This window comes from Cervus elaphus, chromosome 4 (genome assembly GCF_910594005.1).
Source record: "Cervus elaphus chromosome 4, mCerEla1.1, whole genome shotgun sequence".
Taxonomy (NCBI): Eukaryota; Metazoa; Chordata; class Mammalia; order Artiodactyla; family Cervidae; genus Cervus; species Cervus elaphus.
In genome coordinates, this window is record NC_057818.1 from 43565410 (window position 1) to 43577997 (window position 12588).

Here is a 12588-nt window from a genome sequence, read left to right on the forward strand (position 1 = left end):
GCAAAGATTTTTTTTCCTTTTTAATTTTTGTGAAAAGCTATTTCAATTTCAATTATATTTTTATTAAATTTTGATACTTCTCTTTGAAGTTTCTTCAGTTCAGTCAGTTCAGTCGCTCAGTCGTGTCCGACTCTTTGCGACCCCATGAACCGCAGCACGCCAGGCCTCCCTGTCCATCACCAACTCCCAGAGTTTACCCAAACTCATGTCCATCGAGTTGGTGATGCCATCCAGCCATCTCATCCTCTGTCGTCCCCTTCTCCTCCTGCCCCCAATCCCTCCCAGCATCAGGGTCTTTTCCAAGAGTCAACTCTTAGCATGAGGTGGCCAAAGTATTGGAGTTTCAGCTTCAGCATCAGTCCTTCCAGTGAACACCCAGGACTGATCTCCTTTAGGATGGACTGATTGGATCTCCTTGCAGTCCAACGGACTCTCAAGAGTCTTCTCCAACACCACAGTTGAAAAGCATCAATTCTTCGGTGCTCAGCTTTCCTCACAGTCCAACTCTCACATCCACACATGACCACTGGAAAAACCATAGCCTTGACTAGATGGACCTTTGTTGGCAAAGTAATGTCTCTGCTTTTTAATATGCTGTCTAGGTTGGTCATAACTTTCCATTCCTTACTTTTTCAAAAATCAAAGTTCAGTGCTTTCTAGCACTTGGCTAAACAGTCAAATAGTGCAGAAAGTCTGTAAAGGAAAGTAATTTTTACTTGTCCAGCTTCTTCTCACCCAGGCTCCTTGCTTGAGGTAAACCTTTTTTTTTTCTTAGCTATTTATTTTGGCAGTTATCCCTTAAGTTTTAAAATACCTGTGGTTATTTTACTTTGTCCATGCTTACGCATTCTGGACCCTGTCCTGAGTTCTGCAGCGGTTAGCTATCACACCCCTAAGCCACACATCTTCAGACACTGTTCTAGGGATTCACCAGAAAAGGAATCAAAGTCTGTTTTCATGGAGTTTTCTTTTATTTTCTCAGTAAACTTTTGTTTTAGAATGATCACAAACTTCCAGATAAGTTGGAGAGCATTACAGAGAACTTGTTGCACCCTAAACCACATGAGAGTAAGTTGCCGACTAGAACGCCCCATCTCTCCCCAGTACTTGAGTGTGTTTTTCCTAGAAATAAGAGTACTTTCAGAAACATTCACAGTATAGCCATCTACATCAGAGGTTACCGTTGCTACATTGTGATCGTCTGACTTTCAAATAACCCCTGTAATTTTGCCAGTCATCGCACTGATTCCTCTGGGGAAGGAAGACGCAGCTCAGCATCAGGTGGAGCATCTCCTCGCCTCCCTGGGTCTGCAGCAGTCCTCAGTCTTCCTGGACTTTTCTGACTGTGGCACTTTGGTGGATTATGAACCTGTTATTTCGTAGCATGTCCCAGTTGTGGCAGATGATTTCCTGTTTCCATTTTCATTGATTTTTGTTCTGAATTTAATTCTTTTTGTCTGCTTACTTTACCTTTAATTTGCTCCTTTTTTTTAGTTTTCTGAGGTGGAAGCTTATATTATTAATTTAAATTTTTCTTCTCTTCTAATACAAACATTTAATGCTGTCAACTGCCCATCACTGAATCCCGTAAATTTTGATAAGTTGTATTTTTATTTTCATTTTGTTAAAAACATTTCAGAATTTCTGTTGATATTTCTTCTTGATCCGTGTATTATATAGAAGTGGGTTGCTTAATCTCCCAAGTATTGGGGGATTTTCCAGCTCTCTTGTTGTTACTAAGTTAGTTTAATTCCGTTGTGGTCTGATAGTGTACTTTGTACAATTTCCACTCTTAAGTTTATTTAGGTATGTTTTATCTGGACTCATTAGAAAAGACCCTGATACTGGGAGGGATTGGGGGCAGGAGGAGAAGGGGACGACAGAGGATGAGATGGCTGGATGGCATCACCGACTCGACGGGCATGAGTTTGAGTAAACTTCGGGAGTTGGTGATGGACAGGGAGGCCTGGCGTGCTGCGATTCATGGTATTGTAAAGAGTCGGACACGACTGAGCGACTGAACTGAACTGAACTATGTGGTCTACCTTAGTGTCAGTTCCACTTGAGCTTGAGAAGAAAGTATCTGCTGTAGGATGAAGTCATCTGTAGATACCAGTTCTGACCACTTGAGGTGGTGCTGTTGAATTCTGCTTTACCCTTACACTGATTTTCTGCCCGCTGGATCTGTTCATTTTTGGTAGAGGGCTGTTGCTGTCTCTGACTGTAGTGGTATTCTCATCTATTTCTCCTTGCAGTTTTATCAGTTTTGCCTGACATATTTTGATGCTTTCTTATTAAGCACATACACAATAAGGTCTCATATGTCTTTTTGAAGAATTGGGTTCTTTATTACTGTGTGATGCTTCTGACCTTCATATTTTCCCTTGTTCTGAAGTCTACTCTATCTGAAATTAATACAGATACTTCAGCTTTTTTTTAAGCTATAAAAATTTTACTGAAGTACAATCGATGTATAATATTATTTGTTTCAGGTGTACAACATAGTGATTCACAATTTTTAAAGGTTATATTTCATTTATAGATATTTTAAAATATTGCTCATATTCCCTGTACTGTACAGTATATCCTTGTAGGTTATTTATTTTATGCATAGTAATTTGTACCTCTTAATCCATTGCTGTTTTTTGGAACCTCCCCACTTCCCTCCCACTACTGATAACCACTAGTTTGTTCTCTGTATCTATGAGTCTGTTTCTTTTTTGTTAAATTCACTAGTTTTATTTTTTTTTTAGATTCCACCTATAAGAGATATCATACAGTATTTGTCTTTCCCTGTCTGACTTAATTTCACTAAGCATAAATCCATCCATGTTGTTGCAGATGGCAAATTTTCATTCTTTTTATGGCTGAGTAATATTCCAGTTTGTGTGTGTATGTATATACACACCACATCTTCATTATTTGTGTATGGCTAGTTAGATTGCTTCCATATCTTGGCTACTGTGAATGGTGCTGCTCTGAACATGGGGTGCATGTTTCCTTTCAACTTAATGGGACCACATATTCTTTATCCATTCATCTGTCAGTGGACATTTACATTGCTTCCATGTCTTGGCTGTTGTAAACAGTGCTGTCATGCTGAGGTGCGTGTATCTTTTTGAATTACCATTTTCTCCAGATACACACCCATGGATGGGATTACAAGATCATCTGGCAACTCAGTTGTTAGTTTTTTAAGGAACCTGCATGCTTTTCCCCGTAGTGATGCAGCAGTTTACATTCCCAGCAGTATACGTAGGTTCCCTTTCCTCCACACCCTCTCCAGCATTTATTGTTTGTGGACTTTTAATGAGGGCCATTCTGACAGGTGTGAGGTGATACCTCATTGTGCTCTGTTAAAGTTCATTTCTAATCGGAGGATAATTGTTTTACAGTGTTGTGTTGATTTCTGCTGTACATCAAGATAAGTCAACCTGAGGTGTACATGTGTCCCCTTCCTCTTGACTCACTGTGCTTTTGGTATGCATTTCTTTGGTGATTAGCAATGTTGAGCATCTTTTCACATGCTTGTTGGACTCTGTATGTCTTCTTTGGAGAAAAGTCTATTTAGGCCTTCTGCCCATTTTTTAATTGGTTGGGTTTTTTTGATGTTGAATTGTATGAGCTGCTTGTATATATTTGGAAATTAAGCCTTGTCAATCATGATGTTTGCAAGTATTTTCTCCCAGTTGTCTTTCTGTTTATGGTTTCCTTTGCAATGTAAAAGCTTGTAAGTTTAATTAGGTCCTGTTTGTTTATTTTTGCTTCTGTTTTCCTTTGCCTTGGGAGACTGACTTATACAAATTGCTAGAATTTGTATAAGTATTTGTCTTTTATTTGGTGTATTTAGACCAACACCATTTAAAGTGATGATTGATTTAGTTAGATTGATACCTGCCAAGCTCGTTACTGTTTTCTATTCATTGCCTTTGTTTTTTATTCTTGTCTTCCATTTTTTGTCATTTATAGCTTTAGTTGAGCATTTTACAGAATTCTGATTTCTTTCCTTTCTTACCACATCAGTTTGCTTCTTTTTTCACTTTTTTAAATGAGTACCTTAGATATTGCAATATTTACAACCAGTCCAATCTACTTTCAGATAACACTGAAACACTTTGCGGGTAGTGCTAGTGCCTTATAATAACAAAGTATTCATAATTCCTCCCTCCTGGCCATAATGTCATTGTTATTCTTTTCATGCATATGGGTATGTGTGTAATAAATGTATAATTACTTATTTTATATGTATATGCATAAATAATGAAATACTTTGTTGCTATTATTTTGAACAAACTGTTATCTGCTATATCTGTTTTCAAAAAGAAAGACTTAAATTTGCCTTGACTTATTCCTTCTCTAATGTGCATATCCTCAAGTCCAGTGATTCTTTCCACAGATGAATACAGTCTACTAAGTTCATCAAAGGCATTCTTCATTTCTGTTAGTGCTTTTGATGTCTGGCATTTCTTCTTGATTCTTTCTTATAATTTTCATGTCCCTGCTTATATTACCCATCTATTTTTGCATATTGTTTGCTTTTTCTATTAGAACCTTTAGCATATTAATCATTTGTTGTTGCTGTTGTTCAGTTGCTAAGTTGTATCCAAGCCAGGCTCCTTGGTCCTCCACCATCTTCCAGAGTCTGCTCAAATTCATGTCCATTGAGTCTCTGATGCTATCTAACCTTCTTATCCTCTGCTGCCCTCTTCTTTTGTCTTCATTTCCCAGCATCAGGGTCTTTTCCAGTGAGTCATATCTTTACATCAGGTAGCCAGAGTGTAGGAGCTTCAGTTTCAGCATCAGTCCTTCTAATGAATATCCAGGACTGAGTTCCTTAAGGATTGATTGGTTTGATCTCCTTGCAGTCCAAGGAACTCTGAAGAGTCTCCTCCATCTTCACAATTTGAAAGCACTAGTTCTTTGGTGCTCAGCCTTCTTCATTTTCCATCTCTCATATCTGTACATGACTTTACATCCGTACATGGAAAAACCATAGCTTTGACTATATGGACCTTTGTCAGCAAAGCAGTGTCTCTGCTTTTTAATATGTTGTCTTGGTTTGTCATAGCTTTCCTTCCAGGGAACAAGTATCTTTTAATTTCAAGACTGTAGTCACTGTCTGCAGTGATTTTGAAGTCCAAGCAAATATGTCACTGACTATTTCTACTTTTCCCCCTTCTATTTGCCATAAAGTGATAGGACCAGACGCCATGATATTAGTTTTTTTTTAAATGTTGAGTTTCAAGCTATCTTTTTCACTCTCCTTTTTAACTTTCATTAAGAGGCTCTGTAGTTCCTCTTCACTTTCTGCCATTAGAGTGGTATCATTTGCATGTCTGAGGTTGTTGATATTTCTCGCAGCAGTCTTGATTCCAGCTTTTGGTTCATCCAGCCTGGCATTTTGCATGATGTACTCTGGATATAAGTTAAATAAGCAAGGTGACAGTATATAGCCTTGTCATACTCCTTTCCCAATATTGAACCAACTCATTGTTCTATATTCAGCTCTAAAGGCTGCTTCTTGACCTGCATACAGGTTTCTCAGGAGATAGGTCAGGTGGTCTGGTATTCCCATCTCTTTTTTTTTTCCCCCATCTCTTTAAGAATTTTGCATAGTTTGTTGTGATCCACACAGTCAAAGGTTTTAGCATAGTCAATGAAACAGAAGTAGCTGTTTTTCTGAAAGTCCTTCATTTTCTCCATGATCCAGTGAATGTGGCAATTTGATCTCTGGCAGCTCTGCCTCTTAGAAATCCAGCTTGTACACATGAAAGTTCTTGGTTCAACTACTGCTGAAGCCTAACTTGAAGGATTTTAAGCATTACCTTGCTAGCATGTGAAATGAATGCAGTTGTGTGGAAGTTTGATCATTCTTTGTCATTGTCCTTCTTTGAGGTTGGAATAAAAACTGACCTTTTTCAGTCCTGTAGCCACTGCTGAGTTTTCCAAATTTGCTGACATGTTGAGTGCAGCATTTCAACAGCATCATCTATTAGGATTTGAAATAGCTCAGCAGGCATTCCATTACTTCCACTTTGTTTGTAGTAATGCTTCCTAAGCCCCTTGGACTTCACGCTCCAGGATGTCTGGTGCTAAATGAGTGTCCACACTAACGTGGTTATCTGGGTCATTAAGACCTTTTTTGTATAGTTCTTCTGTGTATTCTTGCCACCTTTTCATAATCTCTTCTGCTAGGTTCATAATCTCTTCTGCTAGGTTCCTAGCATTTCTCTCCTTTATCGTGCCCATCCTTTTATGAAATGTTCCTTTGATATCTTCAGTTTTCTTGAAGAGATCTCTAGTTCTCCCCATTCTGTTGTTTTCCTCTATTTCTTTGTATTGTTTACTTAAGAAGGCCTTCTTACCTCTCCTTGCAGTTCTCTGAACTCTGCATTCAGTTGGGTATGTCTTTCCCTTTCTCCCTTACTGTTTGCTTCTCTTTTTTCCTCAGCTAGTTGTTGAGCCTCTGCAGACAACCTCTTGGCCTTCTTGCATTTCTTTTTCTTTGGGATGGTTTTGGTCACTGCCTCTTGGACAGTGTTACTAACCTCTGTCCATAGTTCTTCAGACACTCTGTCTGCCAGATCTAATCCCTTGAATCTGTTTGTCAGCTCCACTGTATAATCATAAGGGATTTGATTTAGGTCATAACTTGAATGGCCTAGTGGATTTCCCTACCGTCTTCAATTTAAGCCTGAAATCTGCAATAAGCATCTCCTGATCTGAGTTGTCCTAAATTTCTGGTCTGACAGTTTCAGCATCCCTGCTCTAACTCTGATTCTAATTCTCGTCCTGTTTCTTCAAATTGTCTCTTTTTTTGCTTTTTGGTATGCCTTGCAATTTTTTTAAAAAATTTAAAGCCAGACATGATATTCTGGATGAGAGGTGGGCCTTTAGAGGTACAGTTATAAAGTATAGAGGGAGGGGAAGCATCCTTTAAAGCTGTGTTTAGATCTGCATCTTTTTGAACCTTTGCATCTGGGTTGTGACCTTCACATGTGCTTTTCAGACCTCCACCTCTCCTCTTTAGGAGGGCTAGGATGGCCTGAGTGGGTGGGGGAAATATTTCCTTTCCCCCAAGGCAGTTAGTCTCTGATAAAGCCTGGGTAGTTCAATTCAGTTCAGTTGTGTCTGACTCTTTGCGACCCCATGAACTGCAGCACGCCAGGCTTCCCTGTCCATCACCAACTCCCGGAGCTTACTCAAATTCATGTCCATTGAGTCAGTGATGCCATCCAACCATCTCATCCTCTGTTGTCCTCTTCTCCTCCCACCTTCAGTCTTTCCCAGCTTCAGGGTCTTTTCCAATGAGTCAGTTCTTCATGTCAGGTGGCCAAAGTATTGGAGTTTCAGCTTCAGCATCAGTCCTTCCAATGAATATTGAGGACAGAGTTCCTGTAGGATTCACTGGTTGGATCTCCTTGCAGTCCAAGGGACTCTCAAGAGTCTTCTCAACACCACAGTTCAAAAGTGTCAGTTCTTTGCCACTCAGCTTTCTTTATAGTCCAATTCTCACATCCATACATGACTACTGGAAAAACCATAGCTTTGACTAGATGGACCTTTGCTGGCAAAGTAATGTCTCAACTTTTTAATATGCTGTCTAGGTTTGTCATAGCTTTTCTTCCAAGGAGCAAGTGTCTTTTAATTTCATGGCTACAGTCACTGTCTGCAGTGATTTTGGAGCCCTCCAAAATAAAGTCTGTCACTGTTTCCACTGTTTCCCCATCTATTTGCCATGAAGTGATGGGACCGGATGCCATGATCTTACTTTTCTGAATGTTGAATTTTAAGCCAACACTCTCTTCTTTCACTTTCATCAAGAGGTTCTTTAATTCTTCTTCGCTTTCTGCCATAAGGATGGCGTCATCTGCATATCTAAGGTTATTGATATTTCTCCCGGCAATCTTGATTCTAGCTTGTGTTTCATCCAGCCCGGCATTTTGCATGATGTACTCTGCGTATAAGTTAAATAAGCAGGGTGACAATATACAACCTTGATGTACTCCATTCCCGATTTGGAACCAGTCTGTTCAGTCCGGGTAGTTCAGGCTCTGGTTAGTTTCTCCTGAGAGCAAACCTTGCTGAGAACAGAATGCACTGGCATATTTCAAAAAGGTTAATTTTCCCCTCCCCCTACCAAGCCTCAAGGGGATTTTTATATGATCTTCACTATGAGAAGCTGTGGAGTTCCAGCAGGTGAGAATCACAAAGTGTTGGGAGTCCTCTTGGAATTGTTCATTTACTCTCCCGCACTAGCTTCCAGTAGCTGGTCAACTTACAGTTCAGATTTTGCTTCTCTGGTGTTAGGTTCTACGGAGATTTCTGCTCACATCAGTTGTGATTATCTGTTTCTCCAGTTGTAGGTGAGAAGGTTTGCCCTGTGGCCTCATATTTTACGTCAGATATAAGAGTTGTTATTTTTCACTTGGGTTAGCTGTTTACTTACTGTTATGATGGAGTGGTGAATTCCAACCTCCTTACATGCTGGGATAGAAACTGGAAGTTAAATTGAGCTTTGAAATGTAAGATTGGTAAATAGAAGATGACAGCATTATTTCTTCTTGGAGATTCTAATCGCTTTTCTTCTTCCTATTTATATTGTCTATCTCTGTTGACTCCTTAAGTTGTTCAAGATTCTCAGTTGAGTATTCTATATCTTTTAAAACTTATTGAGACTTGTATTATGACTCAGTATATGGTCTCACTTGGAAAAGGCTGTTGGATGTACTTGAGAAGAATGAATATTGTGCTGTTGTTGGGGAAAGTGTTACATAAATATTAGTTATGTCATGTTGATCAATAGTCTTGGTCAGGTCTTCTCTGTTTATGATTTTTTTTTGTCTACAGGTCTATCAGCTACTGAAGGAGAGGCATTGATATCTCCAACTATACAATTGTTTTATTTATGTCTCATTTCCATTCTGTTAGTTTTGCTTCATGTATTTTGAAGCTGTCACTTAGGTACATGGAAGTTTAGAAGTTTTATGTCCTCTTGATGAATTGATACGTGTCATTATTAAATGACTCCTTCTTTGATCTGAAGTCTACCTTGTCTCTTCTGGGCTATCATCTGAAATATATGTAGTGGCCTTTCCAGCAGTTGCTTGGGCTTCCTCGTAACATGATGGCTGGGTTACAGAAGTGAGCATTTAAGAGAGCAGATCGTAAGCGTATGACTTTTTTGTGCTCCAGCTTTGGAAGTCACATAACATCACGTCTGTGTTTCTAAGCCCACCCAGGCTTATGGGAATGGAGTATGAGCCCACCTCTCATGGGAGAAGTGTGCAAGTCACATTGTGAGAACAGCATGTGTGTTGGGAATCATGTTCTGGCCTCCTTTGCAAAATAGAGTCTGCCAATTTGGGAAAATAAATAATGGTTAAATTTTTAGTAAGCCAGTAAGGAATTTTTTCAACTTTTTTCCTTTTTCTTTTTCCCAATAAGGATTGATACAAGATTTTTTAATTTAATCCCCTCAAGTAAAGTTTTATACAAAATCTTATGCCATAATAATTTTATGTATTAAGGTTTTATTATGATATCACTTTTTTAGTAAGATCCTTTTGGTCCTGTTTTCTATTTATTTATAACATTTCCTAAGATAATTTTTATTATTATTTTTGTGTTCCAGATAAGACTATAAAATGTAATGTGGATTCATTGAAAGGTTCACCTGGAAAAGAATCTGAAAAGAAACAGCAGCGCATCTCCTTGAAAGATGTAAATAAGGTGCTGTTTTTAAATGTTCATTAAATATAAAGTTTATATAGTGTTCATTTTAGAATATTCTCCTTTAAAATCTACCAGGAGCCAAAACTGTGGCTATGATAGTTTATTTATGAAAAAAACTTAAGTTTACAAGTTTACTCTGATTCAGATGAACAGGATAACCCCTGTTCCTCCCTTTTCAAGTCCTTGTTCTTGGCCTGCTGACCACTTGACAAAATTGGGTGCATATTCTCACTTTAACAAGGGTATAAATATCTGGAATTATGGGACACTTTTATAGTTAAGGTCAAGTTTTACCTGTCCCTCCAGTTCCTTTGACAAGACAGGTGAGAGTAATTCCAGGACGTTTTAAATACTGACTCTCTGAAGTCTGGCTACCTGCTCTTTAGACCCTTCAGTCTAGTGTTCATAGTGGTGGCGTTATCACCGATCTCTCCAGTTCTTGGTCTCCTCATAACACATTGCCTGGACCTTATCTAAGATCGTTGTCTATGAGAACAACTCCCAAGGAATTTTGATGCCTCAAGAACACATACGTCGCTAGCGTAAATAGTCATCCTGGAAAAAATTTTTTTTTTTTTTTACAGTGTGTTGAATCTTCAGTGTGCTGGCCAACAAAGAGAGGCATAACCATATATGCCAATCCAGACACATCAGCTGCAAGGTATGATCTGAAAATCTTAGTGTAACTGACTAGAGATTTAAGTATAATATTGTTTTATACAGTGTTCAGTAAGATTGATGATGGGAGAATATTCGTTTTCAAAAAAAGAGTGACCCTGGAAATTTTGATTAGGCATGTATTTAAAATAAATACGTTTGACAGCTGGCTAGCAGCACAGTTTCCCAAAAAGTGGTAGTGATTCTGGAGTCTCCTTGTTGACTCGTCAGCCAGAACTGTGTCTGTGAGGCAGCTGTCTTGATGTGAAGGGCGGGTGTATGTGGGCCGGTGGCAGCTCAGGTTGGTGGAAGGTGAAGAATGTTTTCTTATCTTCTTGAAGATGAGCTTCCAAGTCTTTGTAACCCTGTCCTCAGGAAAATCCATGTCAGTGATGTTAATGGGAAAATGTGATATTATGCACTTCGTGTATAGTAAAGATCTTAAAATAGGAAGCTTCCATTTGTCCCCTCCTGGACTTTACGCTAGTGTTGTCATACATTGTATTTATGCATTTGTTATAAATGCTGGAATCTGTTGTTGTTCCTATTTAAACAGTCAAGTTTTTCTTTGAGGGATTTGAATAAAAAGAGAAATTATCATGTATTTACCTATGTGGTTATCATCATGCTTTTTACTTTTTGTGTAGATCCGGATTTCCCTCTGGCACCATCTTCCTTTTACTTGAGGGACTTCCTTTGCTATTTCTTGTATATTTCTTCCTTTACTCTTTGTTGGGTCTGCTGGTGATGAACTCTTTCAGCTTTTGTATGTCTGAAAAAACTTTGCTAGGTCGAATTCCAGCTTTCAATTTCTTTTTCCCTGTATTTTAGCGGTGTTGCTTCACCATCTGCCCGCTCATATTGTTTGCAGTGAAAAATCTACTATCATATTTTTTCTTTATTTCTCTGTTTGCAGCATGTCTTTTTCCTCTGTTTTTAGGGTTTTCTCTTCATTGCTGGTTTGAACAATTTAATTATTGTATGTCTTGATGAAGTTTCTCTTACATTTCTTATGCTTGAGATTCATTAGGGCTCTTCATTTGTATTTTTCTGTCTTTTCATTGGGGCTTCCCTGGTGGCTCAGCGGTAAAGAATCCGCCTGCAATGCAGGAGACCCAGGTTCGATCCCTGGGATGGGAAAATCCCCTGGAGGAGGGTATGGCAGCCCGCTTTAGTACTCTTGCCTAGAGAATCCCGTGGATGGGGGAGCCTGGCAGGCTGCAGCCCTTAGGGTCGCACAGTCAGACACGACTGCGCTGCGGCTGAGCAGCAGCAGCCGTCTTTTCATCAGATTTGATAAGCATTCAGCTGTTTTAGTCTACAAATATTTTTTCTGCACCTGTCATTTTCTTCCCTTTTGAGATTCTTATAAGACAAATGTCTCTGAGACTCTGTTCATTTTTTCAATTTTTTCTTGCTGTTCTTCATATTAATGATTCTACTGCTCTGTGTTTAATTTAATTGTCACTTCTATTATCTCCATTTTGCTAAGCCCATCCACTGAATATTTTATCTGATATATTTTTTGTTCTAAAATTTTCATTTGTTTTTTTTATAGTTTCTATTTTTGCTGAGAAGAAAATAAAATTCTGATTGTGTCATTTAAGAGTGCTCACCTTTCCTTTTCTTATGGAGCATGGTTATAATAGCTCCTGTAGGGTGTTTTATAATTCACACTTCTGTGGGGTTGGCCCCTGTTGGTTATTTTTTCCCTCTGCAGCTGATCTGATTTTCCTTATTCATTGTATGTTGAGTAATTTTGGATTGTACTCTAGATACTTGGAATATTACGGCATGAGACTCTGGTGTAGAGTCTTCTGGAGAATGTTGATTTTGTTGTTTTAGCGGGAGGTCATCACTCCCTTAAGGTTCAGACCTCAAACTCTGTCTCACTTGCCCTGGGTGGTGATTGTGACACTGTTTCCAAGTCTTTGGTCCACTGCTTTGGGCCTGTTCTGGACACACTCAGCTTGGGATTGGAGTAGGACTTGGAGTGGGTATGGGGCTCCCCCCACCCCCAGCTCTCTATCTCTTTTTTTCCCCAGGACTTTTCCTCACATTCACCATTTTCTAGATGTTCTCGCTCCCTGTTCCTATGACCAGATAGATGGTTTTTTGTTGTTGTTGTGGAGAAGCTACCATGCAGTTCGTGTGACTGGGGCTGCTTATGGAATAAAATAGCAATAGAAATAAAAG

The 12588-nt window shown here is 39.0% G+C and overlaps 1 protein-coding gene across 5 annotated transcripts in view; it reads left to right on the forward strand.

The window, feature by feature from the left end:
- Positions 1–12588, forward strand: part of TDRD12 (tudor domain containing 12) — a 75501-nt gene that overhangs the window by 26948 nt on the left and 35965 nt on the right. For all 5 annotated transcript variants that reach the window (XM_043899064.1, XM_043899061.1, XM_043899062.1 and 2 more), the window contains 2 exons: positions 9635–9732; positions 10320–10396. In XM_043899064.1, coding sequence (XP_043754999.1) covers positions 9635–9732; positions 10320–10396 — 175 coding nt within the window. The remainder of the gene's footprint in view (positions 1–9634; positions 9733–10319; positions 10397–12588) is intronic.